The sequence below is a fragment of the Lethenteron reissneri genome, chromosome 55 (genome assembly GCF_015708825.2).
Source record: "Lethenteron reissneri isolate LAM-NWPU_2019-01 chromosome 55, ASM1570882v1, whole genome shotgun sequence".
NCBI classification, from domain to species: domain Eukaryota; kingdom Metazoa; phylum Chordata; class Hyperoartia; order Petromyzontiformes; family Petromyzontidae; genus Lethenteron; species Lethenteron reissneri.
Window position 1 is genome coordinate 13,018,300 of NC_083833.1, and position 23,373 is coordinate 13,041,672.

Sequence of the window (23,373 nt, forward strand, 5' to 3'; positions counted from 1 at the left end):
GACCTCTGCTGTCAAACCGGAGCCGGTCATGAGCACACTGCCCAGGTATGGGAAACTCTCCACTCTCTCTGCAACTGCCCCATCACCAATTGGGAGTTGTGGGAGTGGAGTGCCCGATGGTGCTTAGTTTTGGTGGTGCTGATGGTAAGGCCCCACCTCTTAGTGGCACGCTCCAGTTTCAGCAGCAGCGCCTCCAACTCCTCCTCTGAGTGAGCGGCAATTACCAGATCATCGGTATACAAAACGTGATTGACCAATAGGGAGCCATCCCTTGACCGCATCCGGGCATTAATCAGCCTCACATTGTATCTGTAATAGATGTAAATTCGTCTGGTACAGCTATCAAAGGCTTCACGAACTACGTGGTCGAAAAAGATGTTAAATAATGTGGGAGCCAGAGGACATCGCTGTCGCACATACATACAGATACACATACATACACATACATGCACTTTATAGAAACATACAAAGACAAAGATCCCCTGTATAGCCTGACCAGACTGTTGGGGCAAGTGCTGTTAGCGAGCACCTCTAAAAGCCAGCACGACACATAAGGGGGTGGATGGCCAACACCACACCCGGCCGCCTTTGTCTCCCCAGTGGTGATGTTTACACACTACACCTGGTACTAATTTGAGGCTGAGTCGACCTAGGGGAGACTCATGACCGGTTAAGCGTAAGCGCGCTAACCACTACACTACCGCTCTCCATACACATGCATAGATATACACATACATACAAAAGACACACATACATACGGACACACATACAGATACACATACGTACATAAACATAAAATAAATGACTGCACAAAAACCCATCGCGTGAAATTTGGGTTTCAGCCACTACCTTTGCACTGCTCCACTTTAGAATTCCCTCCCTTAGTCCCTTCTCTCACGTCCTTATAACATTCTTATAAACGCGACCGTGCTCTTAGTTGCTGGCCGCGTTGCGTTCTGTCCCTGTGCGTGCGTGGGAGGGTGGGCCCTCTCACCGGTGGGGTGTCCCGTGCCGTTGTCGCAGGGAGACGAGTGGTGTTGCTGTGGCCGAGAGGCGCGATGCCCGTGGGGGTGCGAGTGGTGGGACGCCGAGTGGCTGGCTTGGTGGTTGCGGTGCACGCGCCGACTGTGCCCAGCGGCACTCTCCCCTGCCACTCTCACTGCCGGGGAAGAAGACATCCATATTACTCTACATGTACATTGATGAAGACATCCATGTCACTCTACACGTACATTGAAGACATCCATGACATGTTATTGAAGACATCCATGTTACTCTACATGTACATTGAAGACATCCATGTCACTCTACATGTACATTGATGAAGACACCCATGTTACTCTACATGTACATTGATGAAGACATCCATGTCACTCTACATGTACATTGAAGAAGACATCCATGTTGCTCTACATGTACATTGATGACATCCATGTTACTCTACATGTACATTGATGAAGACATCCATGTCACTCTACATGTACATTGATGAAGACATCCATGTCACTCTACATGTACATTGATGAAGACAATCCATGTTACTCTACATGTACATTGATGAAGACACCCATGTTACTCTACATGTACATTGATGAAGACATCCATGTTACTCTACATGTACATTGATGAAGACATCCATGTTACTCTACATGTACATTGATGAAGACATCCATGTTACTCTACATGTACATTGATGAAGACATCCATGTACTCTACATGTACATTGATGAAGACACCCATGTTACTCTACATGTACATTGATGATGACATCCATGTCACTCTACATGTACATTGATGAAGACATCCATGTCACTCTACATGTACATTGATGAAGACATCCATGTCACTCTACATGTACATTGATGAAGACATCCATGTCACTCTACATGTACATTGATGAAGACATCCATGTACATTGATGAAGACATCCATGTCACTCTACATATACATTGATGAAGACATCCATGTCACTCTACATGTACATTGATGAAGACATCCATGTCACTCTACATGTACATTGATGAAGACATCCATGTCACTCTACATGTACATTGATGAAGACATCCATGTTACTCTACATGTACATTGATGAAGACATCCATGTCACTCTACATGTACATTGATGAAGACATCCATGTTACTCTACATGTACATTGATGAAGACATCCATGTCACTCTACATGTACATTGATGAAGACATCCATGTTACTCTACATGTACATTGATGAAGACATCCATGTTACTCTACATGTACATTGATGAAGACATCCATGTCACTCTACATGTACATTGATGAAGACATCCATGTTACTCTACATGTACATTGATGAAGACATCCATGTCACTCTACATGTACATTGATGAAGACATCCATGTTACTCTACATGTACATTGATGAAGACATCCATGTCACTCTACATGTACATTGATGAAGACATCCATGTTACTCTACATGTACATTGATGAAGACATCCATGTTACTCTACATGTACATTGATGAAGACATCCATGTCACTCTACATGTACATTGATGAAGACATCCATGTTACTCTACATGTACATTGATGAAGACATCCATGTCACTCTACATGTACATTGATGAAGACATCCATGTTACTCTACATGTACATTGATGAAGACATCCATGTTACTCTACATGTACATTGATGAAGACATCCATGTCACTCTACATGTACATTGATGAAGACATCCATGTCACTCTACATGTACATTGATGAAGACATCCATGTTACTCTACATGTACATTTATGAAGACATCCATGTCACTCTACATGTACATTGATGAAGACATCCATGTCACTCTACATGTACATTGATGAAGACACCCATGTTACTCTACATGTATATTGATGAAGACATCCATGTTACTCTACATGTACATTGATGAAGACATCCATGTCACTCTACATGTACATTGATGAAGACATCCATGTTACTCTACATGTACATTGATGAAGACATCCATGTTACTCTACATGTACATTGATGACATCCATGTTACTCTACATGTACATTGATGACATCCATGTCACTCTACATGTACGTTGATGAAGACACCCATGTTACTCTACATGTACATTGATGACATCCATGTCACTCTACATGTACGTTGATAAAGACACCCATGTTACTCTACATGTACATTGATGACATCCATGTCACTCTACATGTACATTGATGAAGACATCCATGTTACTCTACATGTACATTGATGAAGACATCCATGTCACTATACATGTACATTGATGAAGACACCCATGTTACTCTACGTGTACATTGAAGAACACCATTAATCATGGACCCAACAGTAATCCACTGGAGTCTGCGCTCTTTCAACAGAGGAAGAGAAAAACGACTCAAACTCTCTCCTAAAGCCCTCTCGTTTGGGCGAGCAGACCTCAACATTGGCACTTAGCTTCTGAACATATCGCAGTGTGCAAGAGTGGAATAATAATTATATTCTAACTTTATATATCTAAGTAAAAATTACGTATTATTGTTATTTGGTTATTTCGGTGAAGTCACGTAAATAGAAAAATAATAATAATAAAAAATAAAGTGAATTAAAAAAATCACTCATGTAGACTGTAGCCTGGTTATTAAGCTGGGTGAGTCTACTGGCAGTCTATAATGTAGACTGTAGCCTGATTCGAACCTGAATAACATAAAATAAAAACAAAAACCACGAAGTTTCGATCACAACACAAGTGGTCGTCATCAGGAATAAGTAATATTTAAAAATACTTTTTTTTTAAACACGCTTTAATGAAAAGTACCGTACGAGTAATGGCAGAACTCCACGACTCCAGGAAGTGGCCCCGAGGCTTGCCACAACGTCAGGGGCCGTGGCCAATTACAGCCAACGTCAGTTGAGCGTGGACAATTAGACCCAAGCCGAAACATAACATATAATAAAGAATGTAAAACAATTTATTTTTTAATTTTTAATGACAAAATATAGTATTGTTATCAGTATGACATAAGTATACCAACTTTGCAGTCGATGCCACATTGGGAAGTGGGTTAAAATTTTGTTACAAGATTTGAGGATACAACAACAGACAGAGTGAGTTAAATAAGCGTGTAGTAAAAATATAGTTTAAAAATTATAATTTTTATTTTTTATCATAGAATATAGTATTGTCATCAGTATGACATAAGTATACCAAGTTTGCAGTCGATACCACATTGGGAAGTGGGTTAAAATTTAGTTACAAGATTTGAGGATACGACAACAACGACAACAGAGTGAATGAAATAAAAGCGTGGAATAATTATAATAAAAAAGGAGGTTAGCCTCTAAAGGCAAACTGTGTATAAAGGTTTAGAGATGGGCGTAGCCCAAGTGTGTCAGCAGCATGGGCAGGGCAGCTAATGTAGGAAACAACTAATGTTAATGTAAGAAACAACTAAACTAATGTTAATGTAGGAAACAACGAAGCAGTTAGTGGATGACTAATGTTTAGCCAGGGTAGCCTTGCTGAGTCTAAAGACTCCCACAATAATTTCTAGGTAATATTTAAGCATCGTGATGTTTGGACAATGCCAGTGAAATGATGAAGCAAAGTCCTTCTGGAACTCCTTGCCAGCATTGCCTCTCATCTAGCCAAGCAACAACTCTGGAACACCTTGCATTGCAAGCTGCTCCATTAGTTACCACACATCTGGTAGCCCCTTACTTCTCAATTGTACATTGTGTTCCGCCACATTCAAATTAAGTATTTATTCACTTTAGTTACGAAAGCTGTTCGGCCTAATTTAGTGGAAAACCAAAAGGTCACGTCAAATAGCGAGGGGGCCAGGTAGCGTATGAGAAGTGGTTTTCCCACCGGCCCGTGTGAACTTTGAAGCGTGATACCCTGCACCTGTGATTTTCTCCAAACACTTATTTAGCAGCGATTGACCAAACATAAAAAATACAAGCTCCTTCTGAAAATGTATTTAAACTCGTCGAGGCGTTGCTGGTTTAAAAAGCACACTGCTGTGATCATAAAGCAGATTCGGCGAAAATTTGGCTGCGAACACTGCCTAGATTTGACCCCAGGGCCTACAGCAGCGTTGGCTCAGGGCTCCCACAGACGCATTGAATCCTTCTGCCACATACACATCTCTGTCTGTGCGACAATATATCCTCTTTTCGACATATCTTGAGCTCACCTTCTATTGACGTGGAAATGACACGATCCACGGCTTGTATATTTGAAGCTGCTATAGCTATGAATAGGCATAGCCATCACAATGTGACAAAGTATCACATGGTGATGGCACAGAGTTGGCTGCCAGAAGTAAACTCGTGAGCAGTTCACACGTTTCAAATGCACACTTGTCAGTAGAGCCTGCGCAGTAAGATATACAAACCATGAAAATAAGCAGATGAAAATCGCAAATGCACCCATGTATACCGCTGCTTGGACGGCGGTGGGTTGATTTGAGAAACCTGCACCATTGTTTGAATGGTTGCTCCAGAACATTGATTCCAACTGGCAACCTCTGGGTTGCAATCCCAGTTATGCTAACCATCACACCACTATGGCAGCATCCTCATAGAACTGTATGTGATGGTACAATAACCTGCACAATATCATCACTGTACAGCATGGGAGGTATTCATACAAAATGGTACGGCAGGAATGACACCCGTAGCGTTGTCCACCTGCCAAGTCTGCAGTCAACGAACTACAACCAAACTGACAGCTGTTGGAGCCCTGTGCATGCAGTATGAGGCTTCCACTGACGTACAAACGAAAGGCGGGGTGGCAAGTATTTAATGCTGCCGGCTATGGTAGAGTGGGCAAGCTGGCTCCGAGAGAATGTGGCGGCACAGAATCGGCAGGAGCACAGTGAAATTAAATCACGACGGACGCTTGTGTTGTGCCCAAAACGTCGTGATCTAATTTAGTTGTTTTCATTTTAATTTATTTAGTTTTTTACCTACGTGACTTTACCGAAAAAAACAAAAAGTATAGATCCTTGCAGTCACGAAAACTTCAAATCTAGGAGCCCTGTTTTGCTCAATATATTAATTAATGAATCGAGCTATCAATAGCTTTGATGTCACACCAGGCAAGAGCCCAATGCCATGACATGCTTCTCTCTAACCAAGAAAGACCTGCAACAGAGTAAGGTGGCTGTTACGTTGTGAATGAGTAACAATGTTAAATATAGAAAACTATGCAAACACGTGTCGGTGTGTGCAGTGTAAAATTGTGGCTATCATTAGGTGTCCAGTTACTTATTGGGTTTCCATTAACAGTTGAGTATTTCCACGCCAAATCGATCAAATAGAGTAAAGTCAAGTTAATTTTGATTACACATGTGGCACCTTTTCTGGCACAAATCTGCCACTCAAAGCACCAAATCACTAAACCACTGAACCATGGCTAAAACAATGCTGGAAGAAGCTGATTTGTATTTTATTATTACACGCTTATATTTAACTCACTCCGTCTGTTGTCGTATCCTCAAAAAATCTTCTAACTCAATTTGTACCCACTTCCCAATGCAAACTTGGTATAGGTATGTCATACTGATGACAATACTATATTCTATCATTAAAAAAATAAAATATACATTTTTTTTTTACATTTTACACGCTTTTATTTAACTCACTCCGTCTGTTGTCGTATCTTCAAAAAATCTTCTAACTCAATTTTCACCCACTTCTCAATGCAAACTTGGTATAGGTATGTCATACTGATGACAATACTATATTCTATCATTACAAAAATAAAATACATTTTTTTTACATTTTACACGCTTTTATTTAACTCATTCCCGACTGGTGTCGTATCCTCAAATCTTGTAACTCAATTTCAACCGTCTTCCCAATGTCGTATCGACTGCAAACTTGGTATACTTATGTCATACTGACGACAATACAATATTCTATAATTGAAAATAAAAAATATGTATTTTTAAACCATCTTTTTACGGCTCTAATTGTCGACGCTCAACTCACGTTGCCTGTAAATCACCACGGTCCCTTACGTCACGGCAAGCCTCGGGGAGCCATGCCGAGGGGCGGGGGATGTGGAAGGAGGGGAGGGACGATGGGGGAAGGGGGCAAGGGGAGGGGCAGCTCGGACAGTACATTTCATTAAAGCGTGTTTTAAAAAAGTATTTAATTTTTTTTTAAAACCATTCAATGCTGGATGCGCCACATTTAGCTTTTGATAGAAAACTACCTCTCGGTTGTCTCAATCCTTCAATACTTTGTATCCAGCATCAGTAGTAAGACGCAGAATCTACTCAAAAATCTGGCAGAACACTGCATCACCACATGTTAGAGAACAGTCCACAGAATATTGCACAGACATACTTCTGAAATCACTTTAATCGACCGGGTGAAGACAATGATCACACAGCACGAGATAACCCGGTTTAGTCACGGGTGGCTGCCTAGCTTCAAACTCAGGAGCTCAGCTATGCCAGTTCAGTGCTCTGACCTCTGAGCCAACCGGCCACCTTGAGTTATGGAAATTTTAATGGAACTAAGCGAATTATACATTTTCAATTAATAAAGGTCCTATAAGACTGGTATTTTACACGGGGGGTGGGTATGGCCATGAGGCTCGGCCGACTCAAGATGTGCTTGTTTCAGAGGTGGTTGACCTCGGGAAGACCCAGAGCAGGTTCAGATACCACTTGCCGCTGAGGAATTGAACTGTTTGCCTGGATGGTCGCACAGTGAGCCGTCTACTGCGCCACCACTACCCACATATTTAAACAAGTGCCGATTGGAAATGGATACATGTCTCTTCAATTCCCAATGTAACAATTTTTCTGCCAAGTAAACCTTGATAATTGAGATTTTATCTAAAATTTCAGCAGCGCCATGTGCTCAGAGCAAACTGTAATTTTGTAAGAAAATGTCTTTCTGCTGTCATTGAAATTAATCATGTCACAAAATCTGCCTCCATACCTTGGCACCCACATTTACTAAAAACTTATTTCCTCTGAGATGCAATTGTGTCTGGAACTCTTTCCCCATCTCATTACTGCCACCCAAGGCAATTTAGTGTGATCTGAAATGATGCTGTCATTTGTCCAATAGATAGGGACTCCAACATTGAACTGTTTTACTGTAGAAGCGGTGAACTTTGAACTATGTATGCAGTACTTACACTTCACTTTCATCACAATATTACGTTCCAGGTCAGATGTAATTTATTTTTATATCTGACCTGCTTATAGGGTTAATATTTCTAGTTGCAAGACAATATGAAGGACCGTGCTAGGCACCCTTGAGACTGTAGATATATAGTGACTGCTGAATTCAGCTCTCAGCTATGCCGACAGCTTCAACATTGCTCGGTAATTATTGTAATTCTAGTGATGGTTTCCAAGCACTGGCTCTGGACCTTTTACCCATTTTCTACTCGCACATTCAACCAAAAGACAGAAGAATTAATATTAACTTATTTAATGTATTACCCACAATGCTTAAAATAACGTACAATGAGTTTTTACACTGATGTAGAATATTGTTTTTAATAAGTTTCACCTAAATCAGGAAATATGTGCATGTTATAAGTTGTATTTATTATTGTTATTAACTTGCTAAACCTGAGAACTCAATTCTATCACGGGTGGCTGGAACCCAGATTCAGGTACAAGTGTTGAGTGCTACCAACTGAGCGCCGTGACCTGCGCGTCTCCCGGTTGCCTCTGCATGTGTTTTTATATTACAGACCACACAGCCGCTGGCCAACATGATAGTTTATGAGAATTCCCATTATATCTTATTGCTGCTGCAATGTCCGCAGTGGCAGGTCGTGCATTGCACTCCAAGTGCTGCGCTGTGACGGGCGATGTCTGCACGCTTGTTCCACGACACATTTGCTCGCCCTGACGTGCACAGCTGACATTTGAGTAGGAACTTTCCAAAAAATATATATTGTGGCAGGAACTATCCACCGCTAGAGTGCTAGCTATTGGTAAACAGATGTACACAGTCATCTTTATCAGCTAAATACAAAACTTGTCAACGAGAGCTTACAAACATAGCGCAGAGAATGCTTATTTTAAATTAGCTTTGAATGTTCTGTCTGGCATTGATTTTAGCTGAATCACTTAAGGTGTAACTAAATCTGGGGGTGCCACCTCTGTGAACCTCTGTAATAGCACGAGGTTACTGTCAGATCCGACACCTGATCAATAGTCGCTGGAAGCGGGCCAGTCTGAATTTTAGGAAATGTCACGAAGGAATCCACGGTGAACCTGGAGTTGGGAGACCAACAACTCAAATTGAATCACAGGGTCCCACGGGCAGCCAGGGTAATGGGAACACATGCTCCGAACATTATGCACATAGCCAAGTAGGGCACCGTGGGACCAGCCATATGCAGATGCTTTCTAAATACAAATTGTGTTACATAAACCGAAATCCAACAGCAGCTGCATTTTACGTAAATCATCCCCAGGGAACTCCACCAATAAGCTGTTGAAAGTCTTTTGGTGAAACATTGGAAATGGCAATTGATTTTAGGTACACAACTCAACTCGAGACACACCAGAAAACCTTCCAAGGCTGTTTACTCGGCATCCAGCACCCCAGTGTACAGTACATTTCCAGGTTGGCTTGTATCTTCTTACATGGTGCGTGCGTATCAGTAAAAACGGTCAAAGTAAAAGTGTTCCAATGTTTAAACGGAGGATGCTTATTTCTGTTGGCAGCCCTGAACCAGTGGTGGAAATCACAGATTCTTATGGCAGAAGCCAGTCCCTGCAGAGAACCATCACAGTGCATGTCCTGCTGTTTAGCCAACATGAAGGAAGTAGTGCTGCTTTCCGACCCGGATTTGAATCTACAATCTTCCGATTTTGAGTCCAATCAGTATGACATCTGGCCTAACCACGATTCACTGCTCCACTTTGGCAGATTGCATACAATGTAATGACGTCAATTCATTCCTTGGGGAAGTTCACTCGAGTCTCAAGAAAACTCAACACATTCGTCAATAGTCATCTATTGAGAAACGTCTTGAGGTGTATCAAGAGTCGTCGTCTGGAGAGCCCTGCAATCGGATATTTGACCAATCATCTGAATGAGTGGTTTGGCTTGTGGGAGGAAAAGTGGAGTACGTGGAAAAACCCTACATACACGAGGGGACAACACTCAAAAGATAGGATGGAAAAATTCAATCCTCCTGGTATGTAGTTGGTCACCAAATCAGGCGCTACCCAGGCACAACCTGCTGAGCTTTTGAGATCCAATGCGATCAGGCACATTCAGCGTGATTTAGTCAAAAGCAAATCTCATACATGAACAGTTCACCTTCATTTTAAAACTGCACTACGTTTTTACTGTCACATCTAAATGTTGGAACGAAATCAGATGCATTTGTATATTTTGTGCACTGGATCCCTAATTGCTATTACCCACAAAGAGAGGTCACACAAGTGTGACCTCCGACTCAAAAAAGTAGTGAAGATCCTCCCTGTGCCTTGCTGAGTTTTAGCATTTTACCACCAGTAGGAATATTCCAATATCTGACCACATCACTCAGCATGCAAACATCTCTTCAGATATTAGAAACAAAGTGGGATTTAGCTTGGTGGTTTGATGTGTGAACTGCATGCATAACATGTTTTAAAGGCTGCGGGGCTATGTTGTGGGCAGCAGAGGGTAGTTTGGCAAATTTGATGCTGTGCTGCACTGCTATGATCCCACGTATATGCTCGCTGCCTTTACCAAGACCGTGGCAGGCTGGACCGCTCCATTCTCACCTCACTCTACTCCTCCTCCTCATGTAATCTCCGCTCCGGCAAACCGAGGCATTCTGTGGGAACTCCCAGTCAACCTTTGCTCAGTTGCTCCTTGTTCCCTGCTGCCTCCCTAATCTGGACGGCCCTCCTATCAGCCACGTGCGCTGTCAACTACATGCCCCTATATAAATCTTGACTCAAGACAATCTGCTTCTTGTCTGCCTATGACTTTTTTGTCTCATAAAAAAATGTCCAAGTAAAAATTTTCTACAAAATGTACCCCATAATATACGGTTTCACTCAAACATTCTATGACTTGTTTTGCTTTGTAAAACTACGTGGGCCCTGTGCAGACGGTGGAGGAAGATCTATCTACCAGAAAAAGAGAGACACGAACACATCGAGTAAAACAAATAGTGACAGACACGGAGAATGTGTGTGGCCTGAACATGTACGCTTGCTGCATGAAGATGAATCTCAGGACTACGAAAAGGGCGTGCTGGCTCATTGAGAAGCCGCTTCTCCTTGCCAGGATGTGTGGGTTCTAATGGTAGCAGCGTTTTGATAACAGAATAGTGATTTGTTCTGCTGTCATTCGCATAGAAGTACAAAAGTAAGAGAGTGAGAATGCAAACTAGACCTGCCAATGAAATGTGACAGTCAAGTCACTCCTTACCCCTCCGTGCATGAGACCCTTTTTGCAATGAACTTCTTTTAGTCGAGTTCGTTATTATCATCATACATGATGAATCCACTATTGGATAAAGTCCTCCACATGTTACCATCACTCACGATCCTACAATGCAAAAATCCACCCAGCACCTGCAAACGAGCAGATTGTATTGCTCCATCTCCCCAGTATACATCCCCTCGTACACATTGTCCCTCGACTACCACTCCATCAGTGCTCTTGACCATCGGCCATTGTCCCTTCTAGCGATGCACTTCTCAGTTTTTGCTTCATTTATTTTGTCAACGATCACATTTCTGAAACATATTCACAGCTGGTATTGTGCACTGATATTTTTAACCATTAATATTTTTACATGCAGAATTCCTTGCATGCATAGTAATGGTAAGAATCGATATCAATCTGTGAATCATTACATCACCAGCTAAGACCGTTACCCAGATGTCATTAATTATTACCCACAAAATAAATAATGCATCCCAGTAAAACATTTATTCAGTTAAATGATGGATGATGAATGAAATTGTGAGAATAAAGAAAAGCACACAGCAGGATGAAGGAAGCCAGCATGCAATGTGAGAATTCTAGAGGTAAATTTCACGAATGAATCTGTGACACAACGGTGTGCCCGTTGTGCCATGATGCTGCCGATTTCCACGTTAGCACAAACATGCACGCAGAGGACTTCTCAGAGAGAAGGGAGGCACAGCGACGCAGGGTTGAGCTCTGAGCACAGCGTGAAAGTGAAGCAGCGACAGCCTGGCCACAGTGCCAAGACAAAGCAATGCTGTGGCACTAAACCCATCTCTGGACTTTATCTGCAAAGAAAACATCACATTGCAGTGCTGGAATGAATAGAGACAAACCTCATCTATTGCCACAAATGCCAGAGGATATCTCCATGAATAGGAGGAATATTTGACAAATTACTGCATTACATAGTGAAATGCATTTTTCTCCATGCAGGCACAGAGACTCCTCAAGGCTACAACTGATTACAGCTACACATAATAACAACGATGAATGTATATTCGTTCTTGAAGCAAGAATTAAATTAATTAAATCTTGACTTAAAGCTTTTGTGACTGCAGGAATTCATATTCTTTGGGTCTTTCGGTAAAGTCACATAGATAGAAAAAATAATAACAATAAAATAATTAAAATAAAGTGAATGAAAAATAATACAAAATATCACGACGTTTCGATCACAACACAAGCAATTATCATCAGGAGAAGAAAAGAGGGGGAAAGCTGCTGAGGCAGGCTGTTTTTAAGGTTTGAAATGGGTCTAGCCCAAGGGTCATAAACGAAGTGGGCGGGGCTAGTGATGTTAAAGTGAGAAATTTGCATGTAAATGTAAGATCGGAAAGATTAGCATGTCAATGTAAGATCCCAGCGCCACCGTCACATCGAGGACACGAGCAACGGTGGCTGTTTAAGTGTGAGACATTTAACCTGTTCGAAAACAACTGCCAACATCGGAAGGTAGGATAGAAACATCACAGCCAGTTATGACTTAAACTGGTTAATAACGTCCTTCCAATGATTGCTCAGTTTGTGCCCATCTTCTCGGTTGACATTGTGTCTGTGTCTGTGTCGAAATATCTGGATGGCTTCATGAATAAATCTTTGCTGATAGCCAGTGGATTTGCAGAGTACCTTCATCTTGGAGAAATCAATTTCGTGAGCCCACCGCATTAAAACAATGATCAGCCGCGGCCGAGGTATTGGTCCTACCGTGTTTCAGATCTGCCTTTTGTTCACGAACACGGTCTGAGACGTCGCTTAGTTTCCCCAATCTATCTACTGCCGCAGACACAACTTAGTTTGTAGACGCCGGGGTATTGCATGTCAGGGATCACATCCTTCACAGATGGGATCAGATCACGAATTTTATGTATGGTGTTAAATCAAACCTGGATCTTGTTTGGTAATGATTTTGGAAATCTTTTTTGTGACCCCTGCTATGTATGGCAAGGTGATGGTTTTGATTGGGTCCTCAGTTGGTTCTTTCCCAACAGTTGGGGTGATAGCTTTACGGATTGTGTAGTCTGAATATCCATTCATCTTGAGGGCTTGGTGTACGTGTTCCAGTTCACTGGCGAGGTGGTGATGGTCAGAAATACATCGAGCTCTATGGTGTCGAGTTTTCATGAGGGAATTCTTCTGGGATGGATGGTGGTGGGAGTCAGGTTTTAGTTAGGCATCCATATGGGTGGCTTTCCTGTAGAGTGTCCCATTGAGCCATATGGTCTCTTTTCGATTAAAACATCCAAGAATGGTAACTTGCCATCCTTTTCCACCTCCATGGTGAATTTGATGGCTGGGTGTATGGAATTGATGTGGTTGAGGAATTGGCCTAGAGCTGGTCGGCCATGCGGCCAGATGACGAACGTGTAATCTACGTCCCTCTTCCAAAAGGACGGACGTAGAGTGGATGCCTGGATGGCATCTGTCTCAAAATTTTCCATGAATACATTGGCTACAACTGGAGATAAGGGAAAACCCATTAGGGCACCTTCAACTTGTTTGTAGAATGTTCCATTCCAGGTGAAGTAAGTGGTCGAGAGGCAGTGTCTAACCGGGGCCGGTACTTCAGCATTCAGTCCTTGTTGGACCAAATCTTCAATGATTACAATGATGCCAGGCACAGGAACTTTGGTAAACAAAGACACTACATCGAAACTGACCAGCAAATCACCTGGAGATAGTGAGATGTCCTTAATTAACGATACCAAGTGAGCTGAGTTAAGTACAGCTGAGGTGGTCTTACCAGTGAATGGTTGTAAAGTCTCAGACAGAAATCGGGCCAGTTTGTAGGTAGGTGAGTCAATGGTGGAGACGATAGGACGAAGTGGTGTACCTTTTTAATTGATTTTTGGTAAGGCATACAATCTGGGTGGTCTAGCAGCAGATGGTTTCAAGGAAAACAATATCATTACTGATTCGACATCTTTAATCGAACCAACCAAGCGGTTTTCCTTCAAAACAGCCTGCCTCAGCAGCTTTCCCCCTCTTTTTTTCTCCTGATGATGATTGCTTGTGTTGCGATAAAAACGTCGTGATATTTTTCATAATTTTTCATTAACTTTATTTTCATTTAATATTATTGTTATTATTTTTTCTATCTACGTGACTTTACCGAAAGACCCAAAGAATATAAATAAATTTACTTGTAAATACATTTTCAAGTATATACTCATCCTCTGCTGCCCCAAATATTTAAAATTCACTTCCATTGTTGGTCTCCACTGCTTATTTAAGTCCAGATGTAAGGTAAAGGTGCAACCCTGAAATTGCTCTTGCCACTGCTCACAGAAGAGCGTGCACTAGAGGAGGCTCTAGAGAGACCCTCTAGAGTGTATTTTGGCCTCCTCTTCCACACTACCCAGACGACACGTGGCCTGCTGATCGACGAACGTCATGCTGCCCGAGACGGCTTGGACGTGGGGTCGCGCCATTGCTCAATCCCTCAGCCTGGGTCGTTTGTTTTTTGTTTGTACCACCATTTATTTTGTGAGAATGTGCTGTCCATTTTCTTGCCTCGCAGTGTCTTGAGATGCTTAAGCATTCATTACTTTAAACACAAACTGATACTTCCGTAGCATGTTTAAATAAAATGTGAACAAATGGACATCTTCTCGTGTGGTGCTCTGCCTTCACATCAGGGATGTGGCTTCTTCATCCCTCTCTCTTCTCTGTCCTCCTCTTCATTTCCTTCGGCTCCTCTGGCATCCCCATCCTCCGACTTGCTCCCCCCTTCCTTTCCCTTCTGCTCTTCCTTCTTTGGCATAATTTTTCACGAACCCATGCCCTCGTCCAGTGCTTCCAATTTAGTCTTCGTTCTTCTTCTGATAATTTCCACTATCGTTCTTGCTTCACTATCATTCTAGATTTATTAATTTGCCTTTTCTTTGTCCAGCTCACTCTGTGCACCAAATCCACATCTCGAACGCATCTCGCTGCCTCACTCCGCCCTTTCCGTGTCCACGAATCCATGCAATACAAATCTGGATTTGTGAATAGTTTACGTGCGAATATGCAATGTTTACCTACACTTGGTCGTTGCTACTAAAAAACAGAAACCCTGGTTCATTTTGGCCATTGATAAATCACGGCCCAGTAAGCACACTCTGCCCCCTATTTGTTCTTGTTTCCGATAACGTGCCCTTCACAGCCTTGTGTTGTACGCATCGACTTGGATGAAGATGATAGACGTTAAAACTGCTACGATGCATTTCATGGTGGAAATGAAGGCACATTTAAAATCGGTTTATGCTGAGAAGAGATACATTTTTGCCTGAGCAGGTAAAATGTTGCCAAAGGTTATAGGAGAGTTGACAGTGATTCTTGCACTGTGCTATGAATCTCGCAACTTCATACCAATCTCTGGAGTGCATGGCTGGGAATCAAACTCCAGTAGCCAAGACAGCAGCACACTGCAATCACCAGTATCCTACGACTTTGAAAACAAAAGACAAAGACTCCCCCATAACCTTTAGAGACTGTTCGGGTCAGTCCTGTTTCCGAGTAGCACCTATAAATGTCGGCACGCCACAAGAGAGTAAGGTGGCCAGCACCAAGCCCGGCTGTATTTGCCTTCCCAGTGGCGATGTTTACACACTGCTACAGGTACTCATGTGAAGCTGAGTCGACCTAGGGGAGGCCCAGGACCGGTACTAAATAATAGTCACTGATGTTGGCCATGAGCAGGAATCGAACTCGGGTTGCCAGGTTTTTAGCGCAGCGGGCTAACCACTACACTACCGCTCCCCACAGACAACAACAACCGCCATTCGCCACTTAGTGGCAGTGACGTCACCACGGGGCTCGTGCCAGGCTATAAGCAGGTTAAGGCCACGTAAAGTGTCGAACACGCGCTGGCAGAAGGTCATGGGACAGACCCAGGTGCCATGAGTTGACTAACTGAGATGACTGGCCGATGCAAAACATGTGCCCCCTACTGTGCCAACTTGCTGTGCTTTAGCCACCCGGCGCTCCACTTGTTGTTGTGAGCATTGCTCCTTTGCCCTCCGTTGTTGCTGGAGGGTGACTGCCTCCAACTGCCCAGATGCGTCCTTCACTAGCCTCTTCCACAGAGGCCAATATCCACTCAGTTCCACTACCTCTTGTACCACATCACTCCATATCTTCTCTAGCCTGTGCCGCACCCGTTTAGCCCCCTCTATCTGGCTGAACAAAAGCTTTTTAGGCATGCGGTGGCTGGGCATGCGGGCTATATGAACCAGCCAACGCAGCCTTGCCTGCCCGAGGAGCTCACCGATGGGATTTTGTCCAGATCTTTCAAGGATTTGTGAGCTCCTCACACAATCCAGCCTGGTTAAACCCAGGATGTATCATAGGCAGGCCAGACAAAATGTTTCTAACCGGCGAAGATGTTCCATTAGGGGGGTCCACGTTCCGCAAACATACAGACGGGGGGGGGGGCATGACCATGGCCGAAAAGACCCAAAGCTTTGTGTGGAGCAAAAGACCAGGTAGCTTCCACGCAGCATTACGCATCCAACGAAAATATAATGCCGCTTGAATGATTCGGAGTGAGACCTCTGGTGTCAAACCTGAGCCGGTTTGAGCATACTGCCCAGGTATGGAAAACTCTCCAATCTCTCCACAACTGCCCCATCACCAATTGGGAGTTGTGAGGGTGGAGTGTCTGATGGCACAAAATACCCAGGCAGGTGCTTAGTTTTGGTGGGGCTGATGGTAAGGCCAAACCTCTTAGTGGCTAGCTCTAGGTTCAACAGAAACTCCTCCAACTCCTCTGAGTGAGCAGCAATCATCAGATCATCAGCATACATAACATGATTTACCAATAGGGAGCCATCCCTTGACCGCACCCAGCCATTGATCCCTTTGAATTACATCCCATTGTATCTGTACCAGATGGAAATTCCTCAGGTACAGCCATCTAAGGCTTCATAAACTACGTGGTCGAAATAGATGTCAAATCATGTGGGAGCCAGAGGAGAACCTTGTTGCACCTCAAGGTGAACAGGAAATGGCTCCAACTCCAAGCCACGTAATTTTACCAGGGCTTGTCCACTATCATGAAGGTCCTTAATTATTGTCAACAGAGAGTCAGGGACTCCGAAAGCATGAAGAACAACCCAGAGCCCAGGCCTACTAATGGTATCATAGGCCTTGACCAGGTCAATAAAGCAGAGATCTAGGTCTTGTTGGAATTCTCTACATCTCCGCCCTTTCCTGAAACCACACCGGGACTCCGCAAACCTCTGCTCAGCATGCCTGGCAAGGCGATGTTGACATAGACAAAGATCCCCCAAGACAAAGATCCCCCATGTTAGCGAGTACCTATAAAGGCCGGCACGGCACATGAGGGGGTGGGTGGCCAACACTACGCCCGGCCGCCTTTGTCTCCCCGTGGCGATGTTTACACATCGCACCAGGTACTCATTTGAGGCTGAGTCGACCTAGGGGAGGCCCAGGACCGGTTCAGATAATCGTCACTGGTGTTGGCCATGAGTGGGAATCGAACCCGGGTTGCCAGGTTCGTAGCGCAGCGTGCTAACCGCTACACACACATACCTGCATTCCAAAGTCTCAGAAAAAATGATAAGACCGACTTGAAAACTGTATTTGTTATTTTCCACAACTTCAAAGCATTGCGCAATGTAAAACGAGTAAGTAATTTAATGTTCTGTTAGGGGCCAGAAACAGCTCCTCTTTATTGCCCAGAACCGTAGGACCCTGAGGTGTGAATGTGTGCTGATCTTGTTGCCAAATGGCACGAGATGATGTGGAAATAAACAGATATAACGTGGTGATGGACAGGGAAAATGCAGGTCAAGGATTCTGCTGATCTGAACTCAGTTTAAGACATCTTGCCAAGTGCTATCGGGTTTTGCCAAGTGTTGTGTCCTCGTAACTGCAACTATGTTTTCAGCACTCTTATCTCCAAAATCCACGTTCATCCTCTCAACGATAGCATTAGGGTGTGTAGTAGTTCCCTGGTGACAAGCACCTGAGGGTGAAAAAAGACTGAGTATAAGACAAAAAAAATACGCAGCAAATATGCCTCCCTCCCACATTCGTCTCTCCACGTAAAAAATATGATGAAAATGTATTTTTTCATGTTATAATAATGAAGTTTAAATTTGCACCTATCTAACATAGAGGGTCCTTGTCTCTGAACATTTGGCAGTTACCAGCATTGCTTTCAGGAAGCCTGACTGCTGATGAGGCACCGAGTGTCGAAACCTGTCCAGAGTTATCTCTAATTAAATAAACCAATAATGCTGAAAATATTTACTGCCTAAGGCCGTGTGTCCGGTGGGATGTGTAAAAAAAAGATAGTTTTCATATGGAGAGGCATTTATTCTCCACGATGACACTAATGGTTGTTTTGTGTTAATTAAGAGACAGAACATTGTTGTTGACGTTCTGAAGGAGAATGGACAACAGCAGATGTGCTCTCATAGAATGTCACAGAGAGATGAGTGAACAGCATTAAGGTTGAGTGACCCAGGTTACTGCGTCGTGCCACTGTGCAACAAACTAGCTATGAAGAGGCGAAGATTTTAGGAATTAAAGTTTGATACTGGAGTTCAAGGGATCAGAAGAGTTCAAAAGCACTTTGATGTTTGTGTAAATTCACAGGAGGAATTAGGGATCTTAATAAGTGGATGTTCTTTGATCTAAAAATGTGTCTACTCTGTGTTTTGTCAACATGTAAAATTGGCCAAGTCTAAAATACAGTGAGAATCATGCACCGCAGTCTGAGAGGAATAATAGTGATACAAAATAATAGTGATACAACATAATAGTGATACAAAATAATAGTGAAACAACATAATAGTGAAACTAAATTAGTGATACAAAATAATAGTGATACAACATAATAGTGATACAACATAATAGTGAAACAACATAATAGTGAAACTAAATTAGTGATACAAAATAATAGTGATACAAAATAATAGTGATACAACATAATAGTGATACAACATAATAGTGATACAAAATAATAGTGAAACAAAATAATAGTGATACAACATAATAGTGAAACTAAATTAGTGATACAAAATAAGTGATTCAACATAATAGTGATACAACATAATAGTGAAACAACATAATAGTGATACAAAATAATAGTGATACAACATAATAGTGATACAACATAATAGTGATACAACATAATAGTGAAACTATATTAGTGATACAAAATAATAGTGATACAAAATAATAGTGATACAACATAATAGTGAAACTAAATTAGTGATACAACATAATAGTGATACAACATAATAGTGAAACTAAATTAGTGATACAAAATAATAGTGATACAACATAATAGTGATACAACATAATAGTGATACAACATAATAGTGATACAACATAATAGTGATACAACATAATAGTGAAACTAAATAATAGTGATACAACATAATAGTGATACAAAATAATAGCGATACAAAATAATAGTGATACAACATAATAGTGACACAAAATTATATTGATACAAAGTATTAGTGATACAACATAATAGTGATACAAAATATCTAAGTCTAGCCGTCAGGTGTTTGTAATCCATCTCATTACTTCTCTAAGATGTTCATTACAAACACACATTTAGAACATTTTCAAACTATTAATAAAATGTACTTGCTGTGAGCAGTGAGAACATTAATTAAGTATAAAAGCATAATTTATTTTCGGATGAAGTGGCAAAGAAATGCGAAATAACGGTATGGATACAAAACTTTACGTGCTTCTTGCGAAAGTGAGAGTCAAGGCTACGAGTAAAATCTCCTTTTTCTGTAGATCGTTAGGTGATGGCCAGCGTGCACTCAGAAGTGCACGCTCTGGAGTAGACCAAGCAGATGTAGAGACGTAAATAGCGTCTCTACGGCGTATATGCCGACAACAACTACAACTGGTAAAGGAGTGTGCACGTACCTCTCACAGAGAGAGAGAGAGGGGACGTGCCAACTCATGGGAGTGAAGGGGGCCTGGAAACGGGGAGGACACGTGACGCTGGCTCCGGTTCCATCGCGAGAGACCGAGTGGGCGTGGCAGGAGGCGGAGCGAGGCCACGCCCCCTCGGAGGATAAAATGGACGGGGGGGGGAGCTGACCGTGCAGCATTGCCTCGGGGTTGAGAGTTTAGTTTTACATAGAGACCCCTTTGGGGGTCTAGAGAGTAACCCCGAGTATTGTTAATCCGTAGCCCTGTTCAGTTGTTCATAAATCGTGGTGCCTCCAGACTTCTGTGTGTGCCTCGTGAGATACACACTACGCATGCATGCATTGATGCCGAGACCTCAACATTCGTAATGCAGAGGGCGCGGGCCTAGTCCCCTCCAGGGCAGTGTAAATAATGGGCAAGTCTTACAATAAACGATCGCACCGCAGTTAGTCAATTGGTAGGTTTCACGTGGAGGGACAAAGTTTGGGCACTGCCACCTCTTGCAAGATGACAGACCAGAACGGAACAGTAGGCCAAATACCCTCTAGAGGAGCTTCCTAAAGCTCCCTCGAGTGGCGGCCCTTCCTCCAACAGCGGCGTGAAAGAGCCATTGCAGGGCAGCACCCATATTTCTACCCACTTACAATTAACCAGTTTAGAATCGGATGTCCGTTGAGCAAACGCCCAAATGTGAGGGGTTATCTACACCCCCCCGGCCCCCGTGCGCACAATTGCTCCAGTGACCACCCTCAGTCAACCATTGCTCAATAAGATGTCGCTCCTTCTCTGCTGACATCCATTTAGTCTGGAATTCCCTTCCCTCACCCGCCTATCCTGCCGAGTCGCTGCCCCTGTTGACGTCTGGGATAAATACCTTTTCCTTCTCCTTTGCCCATGATTAAGCACTCTAATATAAACATACATTATGAACAAACAAAAAAACTGAACAATAATTGAGAAGCGCATGACACAAAATGTGAGATGTATCTTTGGAATTACATTGAGACAGAAAGAGCAAAACAAAGATCAGAAAACACTATGTTTCATGTCACGCCACAATTTAAAATGTTCATGAGAAACTCTTGCAAGGCGGTAGAGAATATCATGTTAAAGGACAGCCCTGTGTAAGGTAATATCCCCCGAACTACTTCTTAGTTCCCATCGAGTGATCTCTTATCCAGACAGGGCATGCTGCACTTGTTCACGTGTGTTGAAATCAAGTCAAGTGTATTTGCTTTAAGCAGATGAGAACTCAAGATATTAACCCGCACCTCCGATGAGCACGGTTGTCTACATACGATGCAAAAGAAGTTCAACATAATAATATTATGATTATTTACATTCATAAAGCGCCCTTAACAATCGTTCTCAGGGTGCTAACATCCATACAGAGATAATGATAGCCTGGGTACCAACATGACAAGAGCAACACAAATACAACTACAGCTATGACGCAAATATAAATCTGAAACAAGAACAACCGTGCACACTGGAGGGATAAAAAAAATATTGCACAAGAAAGATGTTTGTCGCATTGCAGTAAAAGATTACAAAATATAAATATCTGCGGAGCTGAAAATTTTGCCAAATTTAGTGAATAGCAAATGTAATACGATGGGATTGTTTGTGCAGTTAGTAGTGGCTGAACCAAGACAGCCATCTCGCTACACCTGGGAAGCCAGCTTAATCACAGGCAGGTGAATCCAGAATCTCAGGAGTGCCGGCTCAGCACTCTGACCCCTGAGCCACCTGGCCACCTCCCCTCTGCACAAAACTAAACGCTCAACCCTTGTGTGTTCAGGAGTTGGGTAACATGTTTAACCCGGCCCGGTGCTAGTGGTGCGCTGGCCTGGGCCCTGCACCACCAAAACCTCCCTTTGGCCCCCCACCCACGCTCACTCTGCTTAAGGGCGAAGCGCGGTCACGGTGGCCCCCCACACAGCAGCTCTACTGGCCCCCTGATCCGAGAGGAGCTGGATCTGGGTGAATAGCTTATAATTGAAATACAGTATGCTAATTGGTTCTTTACCCTTCTATCTGGCAACAAAACTGACACCTTTTTGTTGCTAGATAGAAGGGTAAAGAACCAATTATCATATTTTTACTGGCAAATGAGGTCCCCATAGTGAAATACAGTATTTAATTAAACCACACTTGCACAACAGTTACAACTGTAGTGACATAGAATTGGTCACTAAGTAGCTTAAAGCTGGCTGCTTGCAGGGAAGGGGATCTGCAGCTTGTAGCAGCCCTGACTGACAGCAGGCCATGTGAAAGACCCGAGTGGGATCTAGGAAAAAGGTTACGGAAGGAACACGTTGAGAGCCCGCTCGTAGGTTCAGAAGGGGGGCGTGGCCAGGGCGGAGCGAGGCCACGCTAACAGGTTAAAAGGGGACCCCGAACGGGAGCTCGGGGCTGTCGTTTGGAGTGGGATCGTCGTCGTCGTTGCTTTTGAAGGTCGTCGCCATCGCCGCTGTCGTCTCGTGCCTTCGTCGCTGTCGCCTCCACTTGATAATTGCGCTGCTAGACGAAGTTGGCTGTCTCGGTTCAGCGCCGTCAGTGTCAGACGGCTAGCGTAGTGTGTAGGCTAGCAACCAGGGTAGAGAAGCGTATAAGCGAGAGACACGGAGTGTGTAACAGTGTAGGGTGTGTATTGTCTAAAGTGTACAAAGTGTGCTCGGTGTTTAAAGAATTGCCTCCAAAGAAGTTATGTCTCCAAGTCAGTCACTACACAACTATAAACTACATTCCACATGAAGTTATGCTGGGCACCATTAAATTATTAATGTGTATATATAATGTATGGATGTATTTCACTATGTATGATGTTTGTTGTATGTGTATATATGTATGTGTATACATAGCCTCAGTGCACCTGGCCTGGCACAGGAGCCGCGGTGACGTCACCGCCACTCAGTGGTGAATGACAGCTGTTGTTGTGTATACATGTGTTTGCTATGTATGTGTGAATTGACACCGCGGACATTTGCAAACGAGATGCTCCATCA

At 43.0% G+C, this 23,373-nt stretch overlaps 1 protein-coding gene across 1 annotated transcript in view; it reads right to left on the reverse strand.

The window, feature by feature from the left end:
- LOC133356791 (LIM domain-containing protein A-like) overlaps positions 1-23,373 on the reverse strand; it is a 59,285-nt gene that overhangs the window by 6,638 nt on the left and 29,274 nt on the right. Inside the window, exon 2 of the mRNA XM_061574477.1 lies at positions 995-1,159. Within this exon, the coding sequence (XP_061430461.1) occupies positions 995-1,159 (165 nt within the window). The remainder of the gene's footprint in view (positions 1-994; positions 1,160-23,373) is intronic.